Source organism: Cannabis sativa, chromosome 5, assembly GCF_029168945.1.
Source record: "Cannabis sativa cultivar Pink pepper isolate KNU-18-1 chromosome 5, ASM2916894v1, whole genome shotgun sequence".
NCBI lineage: Eukaryota > Viridiplantae > Streptophyta > Magnoliopsida > Rosales > Cannabaceae > Cannabis > Cannabis sativa.
In genome coordinates, this window is record NC_083605.1 from 55,393,997 (window position 1) to 55,417,411 (window position 23,415).

The window sequence follows — 23,415 nt, forward strand, 5'->3', positions numbered from 1 at the left end:
ATTTTCTCCATACTATCCAATAAAAATAATTCCAGAAACAGAATCGCAATTATTTTTCACGAAAATTCACAAACATCAATCAATCATCAAATAACACTCAATACAACATGATACCATCCAAAAACAAACAAACAATCGTTTTAAAGTCCAAATTTCTTGTAAGTAAATCAATTACCATGGCTCTGAGGCCAGTTGTTGGAAATTATTTTACCAGGATCTTAGATCTACTCACAAGTATGTTTATTAACACCCTAAATATGAACTTTTTAAAACGATGAAATAAACACATATAAAGTTTAGGAAACCTTACATTGGGTGCAGCGGAATTAAATGACTCCTTCCGTTCAGATATCTAGCCCTTGATTCCTTTCTGTAGCAGAGCATTATCAATATCTGAACCTGGATCTCTTTCTCTGAATCTTTGATGCTGAAACTCCTTCTTGCTGAAAGTCTTTCTTCACAATCTTCCTCACTATGATTGAGGTATCACTTGCTGTGTGTGGGCACTACTCATACACTAAGGATTTCGAAATTTCAATGAGGAAGAGAGAAAGATTGGGTTCGGCCAAAGATAGGGAGAGAGAAGGCTCAGTTTTTTCTGAATCAGAAGTGTCAGAAGAAAGTGTAGAAATTTAGTGTAAATTTCCTGAAGCCTTCACTATCTATTTATAGCATTCCACTAGGGTTAGGTTTGAATTATTTGGCATTAAAATAATGAAAGTATTAGAGGGAAAACCCTACAAAAGTGGTCGGCCCTATACATGTGGATTTGGACCTCACTTTTTGCAATTTTGCAGTTTTATCTTTTCTGCATCTGATTTTCTCAAAAGGCCAATTTTCTAATTCAACCATTTAAATGCCAATTCTAACTATTTAATAACTATAAATAATTATTAAATAATATTGTCATTTATCATATTTATTAATTGAACCATACAAAGTATCATAATTAACAAATATGCCCCTAAAATTCTTTCTTTACAATTTTGCCCTTACTTAGTGAAAAATTCACAAATAGACATAGTCTAATTTGAGAATTATAATTGATTAATAAAAACCAATTATATGAGTCTTACAAGCAATATTATCTCAACTAGTGCGGGAACCATAGGTCTATATAACCGAGCTTCCAATAAGTAGATCAAGAATTTAACACTAAAATTCACTAACTTATTAATTCTTCGTTGAATCCACGCATAGAACTTAGAATTGCACTCTCAGTATATAGAATGCTCTATATGTTCCACCATATAGACACATCATTAGTTATCCATTGTTATAATCCTAATGTGATCAATGATCCTCTATATGAATGATCTACACTGTAAAGGGATTAGATTACCGTTACACCCTACAATGTATTTATTCCTTAAAACACTTGACCCCGTATAAATGATATTTCAGCTTATGTGAAATGAGTACTCCACCATTTATGTTCGTTTGGTCAAGCTCGAAGGAGATCATCCTTTGCTTACTATTCGCCAGATAGAAGCTATAGATTCCATGTTTATGATAGCGCTCCCACTCAATTGCACTACCGTGTTCCCAAAATGTACGTATCACCCTGACCTAAAAGTAGGCTTAACTAACAAATCAAAGAACACGAATAGCCTCTCAAGATTGAGCCTAATCTTATCAGGATTAAGATCATTTGATCTAGGATCAACTAGGCGATATTGACTTGAATAGATATTACGGTAAGTTTAATAAATCTAAGTCAAAGTTCAATATCGGTCCCTTCCGATGCATACTCCATGCATCCAACCTAAGCTTTACTTTAACCAATGCTCTGGAAAGAACATAGCACTTCTCCAAATGCAAGTAAACTCTGTTGTAGATTATCATATCAGTAAAACCCTATGTCTGATAAATCTAGGAAACTTTATTCACATAGTCATGTTTACTTTCCAATGTGTTGACGGCACAATAAACAGGATCAAGTATGTGAAAAGGGTTTCAGATGAATTTATACATTATGTACATATAATCATGAAATAAATCATGTGAACCATGCAACATTAAATGTTATTTCTGATCTATATTAATAAGTAAATCTGATTATATTGAAATGAATTTTATTTAGGGCATAAAACCCAACACGGGGTGGGTATCTATTCCCCCGTCCCTGCCCCGCTTCCAACTCGGGTATGAATCTTTAAATCCATACCCGCCCCCGCCCCCGAAAGTCTACCCCCGTACCCCCCCCATTAGGGGCGGGTACCCGCGGGTATAATTGCCATCCCTAATCTTAATTGATAAATTAAAATTGGATGTATTACATATAAGACAAGAAAGAGATAATAATCTTATTTGAAGCATTTATTGAATTTTCCTCTGCCTCATCCATGACATTATCAAAATTTGGAACATCAACTTCTAAGCCCCTTTCTATATGGGAAAATGTACCTTAAAAGACAAAACCATCTTATTCAAATAATCGAAAAGACAAACCATCCTATCGCAAGTGCTCAGAAAGGAACACGCCTTCTTTAAAATAAACTTAGTACTCACCCAGAATATACAAAAATAAAAGAAGTAAAGTACACAGAAAGAGTAATATGAGTTTTAACATACCTTTTTTGAATCATCTTACTAAATTGATACCTTAATCGATACGCTCACCCAAAAAATTGAAAATATGGCCTCAACAGATATGAAGATTATAGTTTCTCTTGTTCCTCTAAGATAGACAGATGGAGGAAATCGAAGGGAGGTCCAACGACGACTTGAATTTGGGTTTCGATGATTTCGATATGCAGAGGACAAAACATCTTTTCTATTCGATTCTATCTAACAAATCGTTTTTTTTTTTGGGGCTTCGGTTTCGATTTACACGGAACAAATCATTGCTTTTAATTTTTTTTATTCAATTAGAAAAACTTAACAGATTGTTAAGATGATCATTTTTAGTTTTATTTTTAGTTTCGATAGGTGGCTAAGATGATTTTTTTAATTTAAAAAAGAGATTATTAATATTTAAAAGATTGTTTAATTTTTTAGGTTTAATTATTGGATTTATTTGTTAACGGGAGATCAAACCTAATCGTTAAATTTAACAGAATATTCTTTTATTTTTAAGTATATTCTGTTAAAGCAAGAAATGTTAAACCAAGAAATTGTTGGGTTTTATGCCCTAAATAAAACTCTTTACAATCTGATTAGTTATCAACATAAGAAATTTGAAGTGATTGATGTTTGCATGAATTCTACATGCTAATGGTTTAATATGTTTAATATGTTTATTATATCCATACACACAGAATCAGTTAAATCCAGATCATATGTTTATTCACAATTACAGTATCGTCAACACAGTGGAATGTGATTGTGATCATATGAATCAAAAGTTTTGGTCCCTGTTTCATCAGTGTTATTGGATTTACACTAATGTGATAATCAGCGATGATGTATACTTACACTTGGAGTAAGTGTTATGTTCTTTCCAGGACATTAGTAAAGTATACTAGTTTCGAATGTATGGAGTATACATTGGACTGGACCGATATTGCAACTAAGTTAAGATATTACAAACTTACCGTTATACATATCTTTCCAAGTCAATATCAGTAGTTGATCTTAAGATTAAAAGAATCTAAATCCTGATATGCTTAGGCTCAACTCAGGAGTGCTATTCATGTTCTTAGATTTATTAGTTAAGCCTACTTTTGGGTCAGGGTGATACGTATATTTCGAGGACATGATAGTATGATTGAGTGGGAGTGCTGAACATAAATATGGAATCTATAGCTTCTACTGGTGTATAGAAGTCAAGTGATGATTCCCTTCGAGCTTAGCAAATAGAAGTAAATGGATGAGCTCTTGTTTAACTGACTAATTATTAGATCACTAAACACCATTTACAGGTAGCTAAGTGTTTTAAGGGGCAAAATACATTGAGGGGTGAGAACGGTAAAGAAATCCCATCTCGATGTAGATCATCTATATAGAGGATCTTTAAATCACAATAAGATTATAACAATGGTTAAATGAGATAGTATATTGATATCGTGGAACATACAATATGCTCTATATAAGTCTGAGAGTGCAATTCTAAGTTCTAAGAGTGGATTCAACGAAGAATTAATAAGTAGGAATTTACTTGGTAAATTTGGTTCACTTATTGGAAGCTCAGCATATAGATCCATGGTCCCCATTCTAGTTGAGAACATTCTGCTTGTAAGACTCATTAATTGATTCGTGATTGATAAATTATAATTCTAAAGTTAGACTATGTCTAATTTTATGAATTTTCACTAAGCAGGGGTGAAATTGTAAAGAAAGAGTTTCTAGGTTTATTTATTTATTAATGGACTTTATATGTCTAATTAATAATTAAATTAAATGACAATATTATTTAATAATCTATTTTAGTTATTAAATAATTAGTTTTGGCATTTAAAAGGTTAGAATTGGAAAATTGGCGTTTTTGAGAAAATAGAGATAAAATTTGATAAAATTGCAAAATTAAGTGAGGCCCAATAACACCATATGGCCGGCCACTTAAATAGCTTTTTCAAATTAATATTTTCATTATTTTAATGTCAAATAAATCATAACCTAAACCTAGTAGTTGCCTATAAATAGAAAGTGATGGCTCAGTCACACAACATGCTTTCATTAGCTTTCTGACAGAAATTTCTCTCTTCAGAAAAACTGAGCCTTCCCACTTTCTATTCCTTGGCCGAAATACCTCTCTCTCTTTTCCCTTCATCTTTTTCGTGACCCTAGTGATAGAGTAAGTGCCCACACACAGCAACCAGTAACTCAATCATAAATTGGAAGACTGTGAAGGATCAAAACTTGAAGAAGAAGGACATTCGGGCTCAGATCTTGATTATACTCTGCTACAGTAAGAAATCAAGGGTTAGAGATCTGAGTAGAAGGAGACATTAATTTCGCTGCATCAATGTAAGGTTTTCTTAACTTTATATGTGTTTAATTTATCGTTTTAGAAAGTTCATATTTAGGATGTTTAAACAACATACTTGTGAGTAGATCTAAGATCCTGGTAAAATAATTCCCAACAACTGGCCTCAGAGCCATGGTGATTGATTTACTTACATGAAATTTGGACTTTAAAACGATTGTTTGTATGTTCTTTGGATGGTATCATGTTGTATTGAGTGTTATTTGATGATTGATTGATGTTTGTTAAATTTTCGTGAAAAATAATTGCGATTTTATCTCTGGAATTATTTTTATTGGATAGTATGGAAAAAATTAAGCAAGTTAGCCTTTTACAGAACTTAATTTGGATTTTATTTGAATTAGTTATGATTTTTTGAAGATTTGAAAAAATCGGGGCTGTGCTGATATTTTCCTGCGATCGCAAATCTGTCCGTACAGTTTCAAATTTTTTCGTTTTTCTTGGATTTTTCATGCTTTTTCATGTAATTAACTTCCGATTTTTTGTATGGTTTTGTATATATACTATTACTATTCCTAATTCAATTCTAATTATCATTTTGAATTAATTTAATATTTTTTAAATTTTAATTCAAGATATTAGTGTAATTTGAATTTGAATAGAATTAGTATCTATCTTCTTGCTTAAAAATCTATCTTATTTTTAAATTTGATTATATCTTATTTTTTTAAATTTAAAGTCAGATTTTATAAGATATTTATAAAATCCTTTAAGATATTTTAAAATATCTTATCTTTTAAGATATTTTTTAATAATATCTTATCTTTTAAGATTTTTTTTAAAAAAAATTAAATCTTTTTAGATATTTTGACCTTATTTAAATTTAAAATAAGATATTTATAATCATGTAATTTTAAATAGATATAAGATATTTTGCTAATTTTTAAATTTTGTTATTTTATTTATTTAAATTAAATTTAAAAATCTGAAAAGATATTTCATTTATCTTTTCTAATTTTTATTTAATTTTATTTTTAAAATAACATTTAATTTTTAAAAGTAGTTAGCAAATTTTTTTTTGAAATGATATTTAGGTTGGTTGAAACCTAATTTTTCAAAATAGTAGGTTTAATTTTAAATATTTATTTTTTAAATAATTTCGAAATTTAAATTTATTTTCGAAATTAATTAAATTTTTTTTAATTTTTTTTTTCGAAAATTAAAATATTTTTTTTAAATATTTTTTTTTCGAAATTATTTATTTAAAATTAAATAAATCCTACTTCCAACTATCCAGCTAACCTTGTTGCAGGAGTATATGGTTTAAACTTGTGTGTAAGTTTTTCAAAACCTATTATTACTTGATTGCAAATAGCCATGGTTACTTTTTGCCAGATCTAATGATCTGATGGCTCCCTTGGTCAAGTTAATAATTTGTAACAGGTAAATTTTACAATCTTCTTTCATCTGTGTATGACCTAGCAACATGATAGGATCCATCCAAAGTGTGCCTGTGTGAGCCTATATGTTTATTTTGTTTTAATATAGATACATATAGGTTGTTGCTAAATAAAATGTCACAACATGATAGATTTTATTTAGGTCCATTTAGTTATTGGACCTATTCAATTAATAACAGTTATTCATTTTAAGGTTAAATTCCTCTCTTTTGGGCCTTGTGTGAGAGTTGGGAGCCATAGAAGTGGGTACGACATACTGAACCCAGCACCCCCTCACATGAACTACCCCAATTGTGAAGGCCCATTTGCCTGATTTGAATAACTGTACTAGGTTAATTATATTAGTTTGACCTAATAAAATTGAATTAGCAAGATAATTAACTTTTAAAATATATGAAATTTATTTTCATTTTAATATTTTAAATTTAATTTTAAAAGAAACACTTTTAGTTTAGATATTATTTCTAGACAAACTATTTGTATTTTTCTTGTATTTAATTAAATATAGAATTTTAACTAACTAAGATTCTTTCTGGAGCTTATTTAATTAAATATTCCTATTTAAGTTATAAATTAGTTGTATCAACTGATTTTTCTTATCTAACTTAAATTTGAATATTTGATTTAAATTTTAAATCAAGTTGAGGAATCCTAGGCATTAGTTATTAAAGATTCTTAAGATATTTTTTAAGTTAATATTTTTTCAAATATTAACTTAAAATAGAATATTTTAGATATTTTTTTTTTGGTTAATATCTTTTCAAATATTAACTTTAAAAAAGATATCTTCAAATTAAGTGGTTACAACTTAATTTTTGATATTTAATTAAATCTAAATTTGAAATTATTTAAGTTTTAGATTTTTTCTATCTAACTTAAATTAGATATTTTTCAAATTTTTTGAAAAGATACTTAGTCAAATAAGATATTTTCTAGATAGTAATTTCTAGACTACTTATTATTTCTAATGTTTAAATAGGAAAATATTATACTTTGTGAAATTAATTATTTAAATAATTAATTTTGGTACAATTTTATTAAGTATATTTTTCCTAGTATTAAATAGAAATTAATAATTAAGCTTTCCCTACACTTAATTATTATTTCTTGAATTTAATACATTTAATTAACTTGAAAAATCTAAATATCTAAGTTGATTTTCATCATGATACTTAATATTTATTGATTTTTCATGACACTTAATTAAATAGAAAATTATTTTTAGGTTGAAATTTAATTTTTCAACTTAAATTTAAATAATTTTCAATATATATATTTCTTTATTTTCTTAATCAATTTCAAAAATTGCATTTTATTTATGCAATATTTTCGAATTTTTTATTTTGAAAAATAGATTGGGTTGTAAATTAATTATTTATTTTAATTAATTCTTGGACCAACTACAATCAATGATTTTTTCATTTAATTGATTAATTTAAAATAAATGAATTTAATATATATATATAATTAGAAATTGAATTAACTAGTCAAAAGAATATCTAGATAGGTGATATTTTTGCTTGAAGTATTTCTTTTCTATTTTTATTATTTTCAAATATTGTATTTTTATATACTTTAAATTTTCGAACCCAATAAATATATTCTCAAAGGAAATTTTTAAGTTGCTAATTATTTAATTTAATTCAACTTAAATTAATTTCCTTAATATTTATATTTAAGATTATTACTAAGATGGAAATAATTAATTTTATTTCAATCACCATCTAAGTATAATTTTATAAATATTATATTAAATTCTTATTTTTGAATTTTAATTCTTAAATAGAATTTAATGAGATTTATTTATTAGAATAATAAAGAAAATACATTTTAAACAATGAGCTTTATTATTATTAAGATATTCGATCTCCATTGTGGGTTTTACACCGCGTTTGTTTTAGTGAGTAATCCTCCCTAATGGAGGAACGTTCATTAGCAATTTCGCACCGTTTAATCTCGCATGATAAGTGGTTTGTAAGTGTTTTATATGGTATAGATCACCCTAATGGTGGCGACCATATTTGACTTGCAAATTGCGAAACAATGGTAGAAGCTCATGAGATAGAATAGGCTAGACTCTCGCCTAAACGGGACAACGCTGGAATCTGATCTTGATCGAATAAAAGGTTGCTAGAATGTTTAACATTTTAGATGAGCTGACAACTCTATTCAATGGATGGTAGCTTTGACTCTCGCCTAAACGGGACACTGATATCAGTTTGTTGAAAACCTTGGAAATTATTTAGGATTGAATTTTTTAAGTATTTTCTCATATCATTCCTACTTGCTATGTGCTTATAATTTCTGAATTGATTTTGTGTGTTAAACCATTATTAATTTCTATTTGTTGATTTCTATTATTTTGTAGTATTCTGTTTTGTCAAAATGAATCCCATGTTATCACTGTTGACTGAAAACAAGCTGAATGGATCTAACTTTAATAAATGGAATGAGAACATTAATATTGCTCTCATAGGAGAAAGTGCCTTGTTTGTTTTAACTGAGCCGTCACCTGAAGTGCCTGGGGACAATGCATCCAAAGCTGTGAAAGAAAAGTATGAGCGTTGGCAGAAAGCAAATGACAAAGCTCTATACTTTATGCTTTCTAGCATGGTTGACACCCTCAAAACTCGGTTTTCTAAAACTGAGAAGGCTGTTGAAGTTATGACGAAGTTAAATGAGCTATTCGGTAAGGCATCACTTCAGTCACGCTTTGACGCGACTAAGAAGTACATTAATGCACGGATGGAACCTCATCAAAACGTGCGTGACCATGTTCTCCTCATGTCCAGTTATTTCCAAGAAGCCCAGGATCATGGTGCTGAAATGGACAGTGCTACTCAAGTAAGTCTTATCTTGAATAGCCTGACTTCAGCATTTCTACCATACACATCAAATTATGTCATGAATAAGAAGGAAATTGACTTTCATGAATTAGTCAATGACCTTCAAACTTATGAAAATTTGATTGGAGGACCCAAGAAGAAAGGGAGTAAACCTCATAATCCTAGTAATGGTAATGGGACGATAAAACCTGAAGCAAATGTTGCCTCTGCTTCAAAGCCCAAATCGAAGAAGAAGTGGAAGAACACCAAGAAGCGAACAAAAGCCATGAAAAAGGCTGCTCCTTCTGGTGATGCTACACTTAAAGGAAAGTGTTTCCACTGCAATGAGAAAGGTCATTGGAAACCCCAGTGTCCTAAACTTCTTGCAAAGAAACAAGGTATTTCCATTTATAAACTTTAAGAGTTTTAGTGAATTATTATCCAATTGGATTTATGATTCTGGACTAACTTTGTTTATTTGTTTTCTTCTTCTTATAGGCCAAGCTACTTGAACTCAATTGAGTTGGATGAGAAAGCTGGACCAAGGGTGAAATCGTCCAGATGAAGATGAAGCTCTTCAATTTTTGAATTAATTCTTTTAGTTTAAAGATAATTTGGATTTCAAATTTTAATTAGGGATATTTATCCCTGTTTCTCTCATATTGTTGCAATACATTTTTTATTATTAATAAAGTTTTATTTTCGAAATTCACTATTGCAATTTATGAGATTGAGCTTCATTTATTTTATCTTCATCAATTATTACCACATTATATTTGTATGTTTGTATGTGTAAGTGTTTTTATTATTGATGCAAATTCTATAATATTTTCAACTCTTCATAGAGTTATATTATATAAACACTAGAAATTATTTCTATGTTTATCAATAATTGTTCATTCTCATACAATTATTAAGAATTTATTTAATAAAAGGATCTTATGATCTGATAGGGGTGGAGAAAAGTTAAGAAAACTATGCAGTTCAACGATCTTTTATATCTAATGAACTCTGGATAGTATTCAACTCCACATAAACTCTATCACACTTAGAGAATCATGATCTTTACAACCTTTAGGGGTGGATCATAATCTCTATATACTTAGGGGTGGAGGTTATCCATAGTACCCTATATGTATATTCTTAGGGGTGGAGTCCATTCCACAATTCCCTATGAAACACATATCTTATTTAAACATGGAAGTAATATAATGAGTCAGCTATTGTCAATATAAATTCTTGATCTTGATTGTATGTTCCATTTCGATTTTACTGTTGTAAGTAAAAGTTTGATACCTTTGAAAGTTCTTTGTTAAAGTTTCACACTACCTTAATTGAGTGGGAGAATTTTAAAGTTCTATACCCATCTTCATTAGGTTGATAATTGTGATAGGTACTTAAGAACACTACTGAAAAGCAAATCTAACCATTCACATGGATAGGTATAGCTTATCAGAATTATGAGAATAAGATAAAGAACTCTAGTTCAGTCCATTCGAATGACTTGAACCAAGAATTCTTAATCCTCATAAAATTTGTTGGTATCTTAATTTTGATTACTTTATCTCTGGCATGTATTTTTCACTTCAAATACTAGTCTGCTATGTTGATGACTTAGTCTTAACTTAAAGTTTTAAGACTAATACAAAAGTCACAACTAGGTAACTCTCCAAACAATCAGAGGTTAAAAGTATAATTTAACCAGACATCTGCTATTGAGTGGGAGCTATCTGAGATGTAATCAAATAGGGAACATTAGAAGATATTCAAGAAGGATTTATGAAAGTGATCTATATGTCAGATATTAAGGAACTGTGTATCAGTTGTCCTTGTATCTCACCATCTAATTTCGATTTATATGAGATGGTGCTTACTTTGGGGGTGGAGGAATTATTGAATAATAATTCAAGCTCTACCAGAGAAGAATTTTAACTTGGTCTATTCGAAAATACCAGAAAGTTATATCACTGAAGAAAAGTCTACACTGTATTATCTCAATTACATATTTTAAAATATGAGATATATGTCTTCTGTTTATTCAGATGTACTTTTAAAACAGTAAAGATTTCAGTATCCCTTGATGAGTAAAGCATATTGTAAAGGATGTTTCATAAGTGTATTTATGAACTAGTTTCCAGAAGTTTGGGTGGATTCAAATATACTACACTTGATCTGAAGATCAAGACATCAGATTGACCTATTTGCGCAGTTTGTTTTATATTAGTGCAAGTGGGAGTTTGTTGGGTTTTATGCCCTAAATAAAACTCTTTATAATCTGATTAGTTATCAACATAAGAAATTTGAAGTGATTGATGTTTGCATGAATTCTACATGCTAATGGTTTAATATGTTTAATATGTTTATTATATTCATACACACAGAATCAGTTAAATCCAGATCATATGTTTATTCACAATTACAGTATCGTCAACACACTGGAATGTGATTGTGATCATATGAATCAAAAGTTTTGGTCCCTGTTTCATCAGTGTTATTGGATTTACACTAATGTGATAATCAGCGATGATGTATACTTACACTTGGAGTAAGTGTTATGTTCTTTCCAGGACATTAGTAAAGTATACTAGTTTCGAATGTATGGAGTATACATTGGACTGGACCGATATTGCAACTAAGTTAAGATATTACAAACTTACCGTTATACATATCTTTCCAAGTCAATATCAGTAGTTGATCTTAAGATTAAAAGAATCTAAATCCTGATATGCTTAGGCTCAGCTCAGGAGTGCTATTCATGTTCTTAGATTTATTAGTTAAGCCTACTTTCGGGTCAGGGTGATACGTATATTTCGAGGACATGATAGTATGATTGAGTGGGAGTGCTGAACATAAATATGAAATCTATAGCTTCTACTGGTGTATAGAAGTCAAGTGATGATTCCCTTCGAGCTTAGCAAATAGAAGTAAATGGATGTTTAACTGACTAATTATTAGATCACTAAACACCATTTACAGGTAGCTAAGTGTTTTGAGGGGCAAAATACATTGAGGGGTGAGAACGGTAAAGAAATCCCATCTCGATGTAGATCATCTATATAGAGGATCTTTAAATCACAATAAGATTATAACAATGGTTAAATGAGATAGTATATTGATATCGTGGAACATACAATATGCTCTATATAAGTCTGAGAGTGCAATTCTAAGTTCTAAGAGTGGATTCAACGAAGAATTAATAAGTAGGAATTTACTTGGTAAATTCGGTTCACTTATTGGAAGCTCAGCATATAGATCCATGGTCCCCATTCTAGTTGAGAACATTCTGCTTGTAAGACTCATTAATTGATTCGTGATTGATCAATTATAATTCTAAAGTTAGACTATGTCTAATTTTATGAATTTTCACTAAGCAGGGGTGAAATTGTAAAGAAAAGAGTTTCTAGGTTTATTTATTTATTAATGGACTTTATATGTCTAATTAATAATTAAATTAAATGACAATATTATTTAATAATCTATTTTAGTTATTAAATAATTAGTTTTGGCATTTAAAAGGTTAGAATTGGAAAATTGGCGTTTTTGAGAAAATAGAGATAAAATTTGATAAAATTGCAAAATTAAGTGAGGCCCAATAACACCATATGGCCGGCCACTTAAATAGCTTTTTCAAATTAATAGTTTCATTATTTTAATGCCAAATAAATCCTAACCTAAACCTAGTAGTTGCCTATAAATAGAAAGTGATGGCTCAGTCACACAACATGCTTTCATTAGCTTTCTGACAGAAATTTCTCTCTTCAGAAAAATTGAGCCTTCCCACTTTCTATTCCTTGGCCGAAATACCTCTCTCTCTTTTCCCTTCATCTTTTTCGTGACCCTAGTGATAGAGTAAGTGCCCACACACAGCAAGCAGTAACTCAATCATAGATTGGAAGACTGTGAAGGATCAAAACTTGAAGAAGAAGGACATTCGGGCTCAGATCTTGATTATACTCTGCTACAGAAAGGAATCAAGGGTTAGAGATCTGAGTGGAAGGAGACATTAATTCCGCTGCATCAATGTAAGGTTTTCTTAACTTTATATGTGTTTAATTTATCGTTTTAGAAAGTTCATATTTAGGATGTTTAAACAACATACTTGTGAGTAGATCTAAGATCCTGGTAAAATAATTCCCAACAGAAATACCGTTAGATAAGCACTTTTAATATATAAAGATATAAATTTGTGCTTTTTTTTCAAGTTGTCCGTACGATGTGTTGGTCTTTGCATATTAAAGTAGTGTAGATATTTTTTTAGTTATTTAGTTATAATTTAGTTGAATTATAGATAATTTTTAATTATATTTCAAACTATATAAATCATATATATAACCCACAAATACACATTATTAAAAATAATAAAAATAATAAAAATAATAATAAAACACATAAAAGAATAGCTATTAAATAGATCAAACAATATTTAATATTTTTTTATTCTCACAATTTTGTAAATAGTAACTAATGTAAATATAAAATTCTGATAGGAAAAGATGGAAGTGTCTTTTCATATTTTAATAATATATATTATTAAAATAAAAGTAAAAATATTAAGTAAAGTGATAGTAGTATACAAACTAGTAGGTAGTATGTACAAAAAAAAAATAATAATGTTAGTAAGTTTTCCACGGGTCTTCTTTGCAACTATAGATTTGTGTGAGAGAACTTATCTAATTTTTGTTTTGACTTGCGTGCGTCAGGATAGTCCTTTTCACGCGCCTGTTTAGTCTTAGTTTCACATTACTTTGTAACTACAAAGTATGTAACAAAGTATTTTTGTGAATAAAGAACTTTAAAAATAGTATTTTTGTAAATATTAAATAGTATAAATGTTTATTTTCCCTTATAATAGTATAAATGTTAGTTTTGAATGATTTTAGCCCAAAATAGAAAAAATCCCTTTAATATTTATTGTTTTCTATGGTATTAGTCATGTCATATAAGTTGTTTTATATATATATATATATTTATATTTAATAGTGTTAACTTTTCTTACCATGTAAACTTCAATTATATTATGTTATTCCAAATAAGCCATACTAAGGCTATGGGGGTTTTGAAAGTCATGGCAGGGATTGACTATAGAAACAAATAGTCTAACAGTAGTGCAATCACTCCGAAATCTCCTCATCATGTTATCTTATTTTAGAAGTGTTATTTTTGAATGTAAGATATTGTTACGTGAGCTACAAAGTGTTTTTGTTATTTTTATCAGGGGGTCTGCAAATAGTGTTGTCTACTTTCTGGCTAGAGCATCCTATTCTGTTGCCTGTCGTTTGTTACGAAGAGATAATATTTCTTGTGAGTTTCTTAATGTAATCTCGAATAATTGCCGTTAATAAAATTTAGGGGAATTTTTAATTATATACATAATATTGTAATTATTAATAAATATACCGTTAATTATTTAATTGATCCAATTACCGTTACTTCTATACAGAATATACAAACAAATGCAAGCAATTCTTTTTATAGTCAATTATCACTATGAGCTTCATCTTTTGACTTTTCTTCTTCTCTTTATGCATGATTTTGTTGAATTTTTTTATTATTTCTTTTTTCCCTATTTGTTTTTCTTTTTACTACAATTTGAAAAGAAAATATCAACTACACTTAGCTATTTTAGTTTAAAAAGTAGTATTTATATATATATATAAAGTACTACTTATTTTTGAAGTTGATTATTTTTATACATAGAAAATATATATTTGTACACTGTTACTAAATAAGATGTTGAAGTCAAAAATAATAATCTTTTAATTTCTTTTATAATTATTAAAAAAAAATTTTAAACTCAAACAAAATTTAATATATATCATATACTAAAAGTATTTTTTATTATATTAATTTATCAAAAAAAGTTTAATTTTATATTGAAGAGTTACTATATTATTAAAAAAATAAAAAACTAAGATACTATTTGACCTTTTTAATAAGCTATATTGTGAGATAATATTATCCCATATACATTTTTGTTACTTATTTTACTTTAGAACTATAATTTTATTTTACCAACTAATTAGTTGCTTTCAAACTATAGTTTAATTTTATTGTAGATCAAGATGCATTTTTTTATTTATGTTACTTTTTTTTTACGTTACCTTCAAACATATTTAAAATTGATAAATCATATTAAATTATAATAAATTATTATATAGCATATTATTCAATATACTAGAAGTATATTTAATATATTATCTTGTTTCTTTTTAAGTTATTTTTAAATTGTAATTTAGTTACTTTTTAATTTTGAAATAATAAAATATATTTTTTTAGTAACATATGAAATTTGTTGATATATTTAATTTTATTTACACCCAAAGTTTGACATTGGAAATATTACATATCATGTTTAGGATATTATTTTGTTTCCTTAAAAATATTTTATAAACTTATCAAAATTATCTTATAAAAAATAAATTTATTTAGAATGTAATCTTGTAACATTTAAGATAAAATAAGAAAAATATTTTTTAAAAACTTATAAAATTGTGAACTTTCAGTTCTCTGAAAAAAAAAAATTATAAAATTGTTTAATCATTGATGTATTAAATTTTACTCAAGTTCAAGAAGTAGTAACTTATTGGATAACAAAATATAAAAGAAACTAAAAGGTTATATTTAATATTGATTATATTTTTTAGTACTGACAAAAATATATGCTTTCAACATGTTAAAATGAATATTTTAAAAAGTAAATTGTAAACTTTTGAGACTAAATAATTATTAGTATAGTTAAAAAAAATATTTTTAAAATTTATAGAAACAAAGAAAGAGAAATATTTTAATATAGAAAATATACATAGAAGAAAAAAATGATAATGTGTGGAAGGAGAGGAAGAGTAACTTGACTGGTGCAAAGTGAAAAGATAAAATCACATTAAAGTATATTTGCAAAGTAATAATATTAGGGATGAGATAAATTTTCAATTGTATATATATAAAAAGTAATTTCGGTATGTGATTGTTATTTCATATAATAAAAACAAATGAACATATTTTTAGAAATAATTTGATATTTACGTTGGAATGCGTAATTTTCTCATTAAAGACTTATTTTCAAAAATAAATAAATAAATAAATAAGCCATATGATTCGGATTATTACATTCCTTTAAGTCATGTGATTGTTTTGTAACTCAAAATCATTTCAAACACACAAAAAAAAAAGGTCAAACATTTGACCGTATCAAAGAATAATGATATAATATTTTTCTCCACAGTAATATATGTATATATATGGTCGGGAATATTGTATGTCTACATATATACGTGTATTTTTTTTTTTTTGATAGTAGATACATACGCGTATTTTAATAAATGATAATCTATGAATAGTTAATATATTCCTCTAGAAGATCCCATGACTTCGACAATTTCGATTTAATAAACATAGCCAGTAAGAGAAAATGACCTATTGTCTGTGAATTAGAATGGGAAATTATTCGTTTTCAAAAATTATTCATAGATTATCAGGTTGTACTTGCCACAAAAAAAATATATTTAATTGTATTGAGGTATGCTGACACTAACACTCTTGTGTGAATTAGAATGGGGGCATAAATCGAACCACAGAGCAAACTAAAAAGCTCATTAGCTAAAAAAAAACTTAAGCTAAAATTAATAAGATTAAAACCCAACCAAAAGATACACAAGCTAGCCACCCCGTGAAAAAAAAAAATCATTATAAGTTGACATCTTTATTTTTTATTGCTATTATTGGCATTTATCAATTAAAATATCATGTTAATAATTTTGTATTATTCATTTAATTTTTATTCAAAGTACTAATTAATGAAACAAAAATTTACCCAAGGGATACGTATTTATTAAATGGATGATGGTATGTATCATATTTATCATGAAAGATTGAGAAAATGTACATTAATTAACTCCACACACTGAAACCTATCCAAATTTACTTTTCATCAATAAAAACAGTAAGTATAAAATATATCTCACTACATATCAGATAGGTCATCCGAAACAGTGGTAGCAGTAACAATCGGCCGGTTCCTCCGCCGGGACTGGCGGCGGTGGCTTCCTCCGAACTTCAACCGACCAGTCTCCTTGAACAGCCGCTTCTCGGAGGGGACAATGACGCACTCTGGCGGCGGCACAGGGTACCTCAACGTGTCATAGCAGTAAGAGTAGTACATGTAACGCTGCCGGAACTTGCGCATTGCGGAGCGTCGTTCGGGCGTGATGGTGGCGTAGTCTTCTCTCTCAAGTGCGGCACTCTTCTCGGCGCAAGCCACGGTGGTCTGAACTTCTTGAATTGGGTTTACCGGGCAGCCTTCTAGAACTAAGTCTTTGAATTCTGCCACAAAAGGTGCATATTTGTAGTTCACTTTGTATTTTCCACCATTGGTGGCCCAACTACTTGCGTCCCATATTGTTGCATATAAAGACATTGGTTTTGTTGGGAAGTCTCCACCCATTTCTTCACTTCTTACCACTTCTCTTATTGGAACTTCATCAATGTAAAATCTGCATGCAAATATTTATTATATTAATTTTCATATCAGAACATAATAACAAAAAAAATATATATATATGTAATACTGGGATTTTAATTAATTAGTTGGTAGGAGTAACTAATCAATTGTGCCAGCTATCCTAATAAATAATTAAACACTGTCTAAGTTTTGTGATATTTTCTTAGAGTATCATAATTATGAATTGAAATTAGTTATTGTTAGCTAGTTTGGTGGAATTTGTTCGCAACACATGCATTTGCCACATGGAATAGAAATCAATACATATAAATAGATGTTATCCGGTTGAGTTAGATAAACTAATATTTAGCTAGAGTTTTGTTTAAAGAAAGGGAATACTTGAGTTCACATGCTTAATTAAGTTTTGAAGAATATAAAAAAAAAAAAACAATTCAATAAGAAGAGTTCACATGCATTATTTATAGTCCACATAAGATAACCCAATGCATATCTTCATTTTTCTGGTTTATTAAGTGTGTGGTCCAGCATATACTCTATTGGCATTTAATCCTAATTGATCATGAATTAATAATTCGTTACGTATTTATTTTGGCAACCCTCATCATATTATTATGTATTTTATATCTATACATACACATATATGGTCAATACAATTCGATAATTTCCATATACTAATTTCATAATTGGCCAAGAAAATCCATTTGCGCAAAAAAGCAATTAATGTCACGCATGCACATACATGTATATATATATAAATATTCATTTACAAATGTAATAAATAATAATAATTCTAAATATATATTTATATAAATAATATAGATTTCACAAGAAGAAACATATTCGAACATATCGACTTTATATGCTAGTGGGGAAAGGAAAAAGTGCACACGCAAAATGACCCATAGATAATTAGCTTGGTCTCTCTTTCTTTCTTTCTATCCCTCTCAAAAGGTCAAACAATATATAATGGACAGCCAATATAGCCCAAAGTTTGTAAAGCATACCCATGCTGAAGTTGGTTATTAATAACAGTTATTCACGCTCAAACTTTTCTAAGAAAACAAAAATCCATACAAACAATGTATTTCAGTTTTATTTAGTTCTAACTCATATAGCACATTATGATATTTGGATAAAATAAATCAATCTTTTGTTTTAAGTCAAAATTAAATAATTAATTAATAACAAATCACATACGCGCATGCGTTATCTGACTAATGACAATCTCAAAATATATTACGTATTGAAATCACTCTCATTATAGTCATTTATATCAATGAATTATTGGGATTCGAAAATTAAAACATGAAAATATTAATTGAAATATAATTAATTAAGAGAAGAAACTAATTTTTATTTAAAAAATAAAAAGAGAAAGAACTACTTACATAATGATGTTTGGGGTCCACAGAATGCTATAGCGGTGGAACTCTTTGGTGGGATCGAACCAAAGGCGGTAGCGTTCTTCTCGGCCACGGCTCGTACTGCCATTTCCGTACAGATTAGTCTGAAACCTCCATGGCTTTCCTTCTACATTGCCTAAGAACTCAAAGTCCAGCTCATCATGAGACTTTTCAAATACGTCACCGTTTGATGTCTGTAAGTTTTTCCAAAAAAAAAAAATATACAAACTATAAATAGTTGGTGTCTATACTTGGGATTCGTAATCATTATGAACGATATGGGATGAGCTAACAAAATTCAACCGCCCGGAACAAAACGACAATACAAAAAAATATGAGTACGTTTTCTTTTTTCTTTTTCATAGCTTCTTTACAATTAATTAATCATTCATTAATACAAAAGTTAAACTTTCATTATTGATGATTAAATTCATGAAACCGAAAACGTTAATAGATTAATGGGTGACGAATTTCTTTATAACTTCTTCAGATTATTGAATTCATTTTTTTTTTAAAAAAGAAGAAAATATAAGATTATTTAATTAATTGGTACTCACGTAGAAGGCAACACAAATTCCAGCGGTGTAATCGGATGGCAACTTTATGTTGGCGCTAAAAAATCCATGGTTGTAATGACTTGACGAGATGAAACCAGACCCTTTTATTCAAATTAATATAAAAAATAAATAAAAAGAAATTGGCCAAACATAACAATCAAATAATATTCTGACATAAAAATATATATATATACCTGTGAAACGGTTGAGGAGAAGACGAACGGCTCTACCGTCGGGGGAACGAACGAGATTCCCGTCGCCGAAGAGAGGGCTGTACCCTTCGTCGAAGGGAATGGTTGCGAGATTAAAAGCTGCTGCGGCGCCGGTAAGAGTGAAGAAAACGACACTAAAGAGACCCAACGACGTTAATATTATTCCCCTCCGGCTACTACTACTACTAATACAAAGCTTTTTCCCACAAGAACGTACCTCATCCATAATTTGTTGTTTTTTTTATTATTAAAATTAAAAAAAGAATTAAGAAGAGTTTCTAATTTTGATGATTAGGGGTTTCTCTCTCTTCTTTCTGGCTTTCTCTGCAAGTTAATATATGTATATACTATATACAATGAAGACGATATGGAGTTGAGAAGAGAGAGAAAGAGAGAGTAGCGGAGAGAGAAATATGGAGAATGGTCTGTTTTGGTCTCTTCAGTTGGCTGCTGCGGATTATATTAAATATCAAATTTACTATAATGCCCTTATGGAAATTGCCTATTTTATTTTTATGAAATTATGGAAATCAAATCCGTGTTTTTGTATATTTTTAGTGTTTTTTCAAAATTTTAAGCAATTTTTGAATTTTTTCTTGGATAAAGTTTTATTTTTGGATCTACCGTGTTAGGCAATCTTGAGGGATAATTTTCTATTTTTATTTCATTAATGAGTAGATAAATTGATGTTAAATGATAATTGAAAAGATAACACGTGGATCCTATATAATTTGACTATAGTGAAGAACCAAATTGATTGATTTGGTGATAGTAACAAGATTTATATATATACACACACATAAAGAAAAATAGGAAAATTGATAGTTGGATTCTTTTTGTTTGTTTGTTTTTTTCTTTCAAAAGGAGGGACTGATATTAGGAGAAATAATTGGATATTATCTATTAAGAAGCTGCAATTTTGTGAACAATAATAATAATAAACTATATGCATCAGCCAAATCAAATACATGTCAGCTAGTGCAAGAAAGTCAATGGCAGATCATGACAAACTAAACTGAAATGATGAAGGTTCATCAGACACACACACATTCCCATACATATTTTTGTATGCATATTTGTGTGTTTTGGGGTTGTAAAATAAATAGTACCTCACAGCTATAGAGTTCCATGCAAAATAAATAAACAAACAAACACGGTTTATTAATTACCTACATATGTATATTATCAAACTCATAAATAAAATACAGATAAAAGATCGTATGGTACAACTAGCAAATGGATCATATTCCTTGCTAGTGATTAAACTAATATAAAGTATATATTCTTTATAAATTGATGACAACGGTGGGCTATATATATACATAATACAAACGAAACAAACCAATCATTAAGGCAATATTCTTGTTGTGAATATGAGATCAAAACAAATATGTTAATTTAAATTTATTTAAAGATTGGTTTGGTGGCCCCAGAATATTAATTTGTAATAAAATACAAATGGCTCCACAACACTCACTCTTGCGTGTAAGCGCAAATATGACTAGATAATTAGGATAGCTTCACAACTAAGTATATTAATTACACTTAAAATACCATTATATTTAATATATTTTTTTTTAAAAGGTAATTTAATCATGGGATTTTTTTACATGTTAGTGGTTAAGGTTAGAAGAGTTTGTTGACCAGACTAGATACGATTTTGGAGAATAAATACCCTACAAAATATTAAATAATTGGGTTGATGAAATATTCCAATAATTTTCATTTGTTTAAACAATAGAAGGTTCAATTTCAAAATAACAATAACATCGATTTGAGGGTTATAAATATTCAGAAAAGAAACATGAAAAAAAAGAATTTATAGCAAATCATCTTCAATTATAGGACAATATTAGTAGATATTCTTATTTTAAAAAATAATCCTTTTAGAGTATTTATTATTTATATTATTTTTTACTATATTTTTAATATATATTTTTTAGAATTAAAATCAAATTACTTAAAAGATTATGATATATCTATAATATTAGTTTTTTAAAATCTTTTTTATTTAAAAGTTATGTTGATTTTTTTAATTTTGTATGTTTTCTTTTAAAAAAAAATTAAAAAAAAAGTCAAATGTAATAAATTAGTTAATAAAAATTATAAAAATACATTTATTACATATTTTTTTTTTAAAAAAAAATATATAATAATTTAATTAAGTTATATAATTTTTTAGTATTACATATTATTATATTGTAACAAAAATGAATAAATATATTAAATTATTAAATATATACAATAGTATTTGATATATCGTATTACTAAAAATTAATATACCGTAGTAATAAAATTATATACCACAAAGAAATTATAATAATATTAATTACAAAATTAATACTTAAAAATATATAACATGTTAATAAAATTATATATACCACTATTAAAATATGTATACGTATTAAAAAATTTATATATAATAAAATAAAAATTAAATATCATCTTAAATAAATAATATACTATAGACAACAAAAACCATATACCATACAACAAATTATATATATCTACAATAAAAAATAAAACAAAAAAATAATATAGTATTATTGTTGACCTCGCTTTTAGCCAACGACAATGAGTCTTATTTAGTAAGCGATGAGTAATTGATAGCAATCGATATATGGTAAAGCAATGTAAAGACACAAGAATTCTATAGAGGTTCAGCCCCGAGCAGTTCGGTAATAGCCTAATCCTCGTTATTTGTATTGACTCAAGAACAAGGAGAAAGGTTCCTTTTCTTATAGCTCATTACAACAATATCTCTGAATATGAATTCTTAGATAGTCTCTCTAGGTAAAATCTCTCGTCTTTTGCCCAGTGAACATGCATCACTATTTATAGGGCTATGAACTTAGAGAGGAAGTATTTCCCTTCTCGTTACAATGGATATAAGCAGAAAGATTGCATGATAAATGCAGAATACACTGACCGTGGGATTCGGAGCTTGCCATATCTCTGTGATCTAATTCCCAAGTTATAGGGATTTCTTTGATGACTCACAATGCGAAAGCTCAATTCACTAAGTGTTGATCGCTCTGCGCGGATTGTTGATCGCTTTGCTCCAGACATGCCTATGAGGCATCTTGTTCGGACTATACCTTCCGAGAAGATACTCAAAGTTGATTCCACGTGTCATCATTATGTGATGCCATGTCAGAGTGCAAAAATTGGGATAACATTTGCCCCCAAGTCTGTACGGGACTTCCGAAGCTGCGTGTAGACTTCATCCGAGCTGCTTCTGCCTTTGGATGGGGACACATGTCGAGCACATCTGTCTAAGACTCGATGTGAGGCTGACTGGGCGTCCCTTCAGTTTTCGGCTAATTAATGCTCTGACAATTAATATTGCGAAATCTGATTTCTCTCACCACGGTTGACGGCTGCACTTGATTATTTTTTATTTCCCATATTCGCTCTTTAGAGGGAAATGAGGCGTCTGAGGTCCTTTTGAAATGAATACCTCTTTTCGTGACTTGCTTATAAATACCAAAGAGCATTGGCACATAAACTCATTTTTACCATATTTCTTTGCTAAGTGAGTTCAGAGCGAAAAGAGAGGTTTTTTGGCTTCAAGTTTGCTGAAGTGCCTTCATCAAAACTGCTCGTTGGTTTGACGTTGCTTGAATCCAGACA

The 23,415-nt window shown here is 28.8% G+C and overlaps 1 protein-coding gene across 1 annotated transcript; it reads right to left on the reverse strand.

Moving 5' to 3' along the window:
* Positions 1 to 16,946: 16,946 nt before the first annotated feature.
* On the reverse strand, positions 16,947 to 20,279 carry LOC115716732 (probable xyloglucan endotransglucosylase/hydrolase protein 30). The gene is made up of 4 exons (XM_030645614.2): positions 19,765 to 20,279; positions 19,571 to 19,671; positions 18,999 to 19,207; positions 16,947 to 17,641 (listed from the first exon to the last, which is right to left on the reverse strand). The coding sequence occupies exons 1-4, from the start codon at positions 20,006 to 20,008 to the stop codon at positions 17,113 to 17,115; spliced, it is 1,083 nt and encodes a 360-aa protein (XP_030501474.2). The 5' UTR covers positions 20,009 to 20,279; the 3' UTR covers positions 16,947 to 17,112.
* Between the last annotated feature and the right edge of the window lie 3,136 nt (positions 20,280 to 23,415).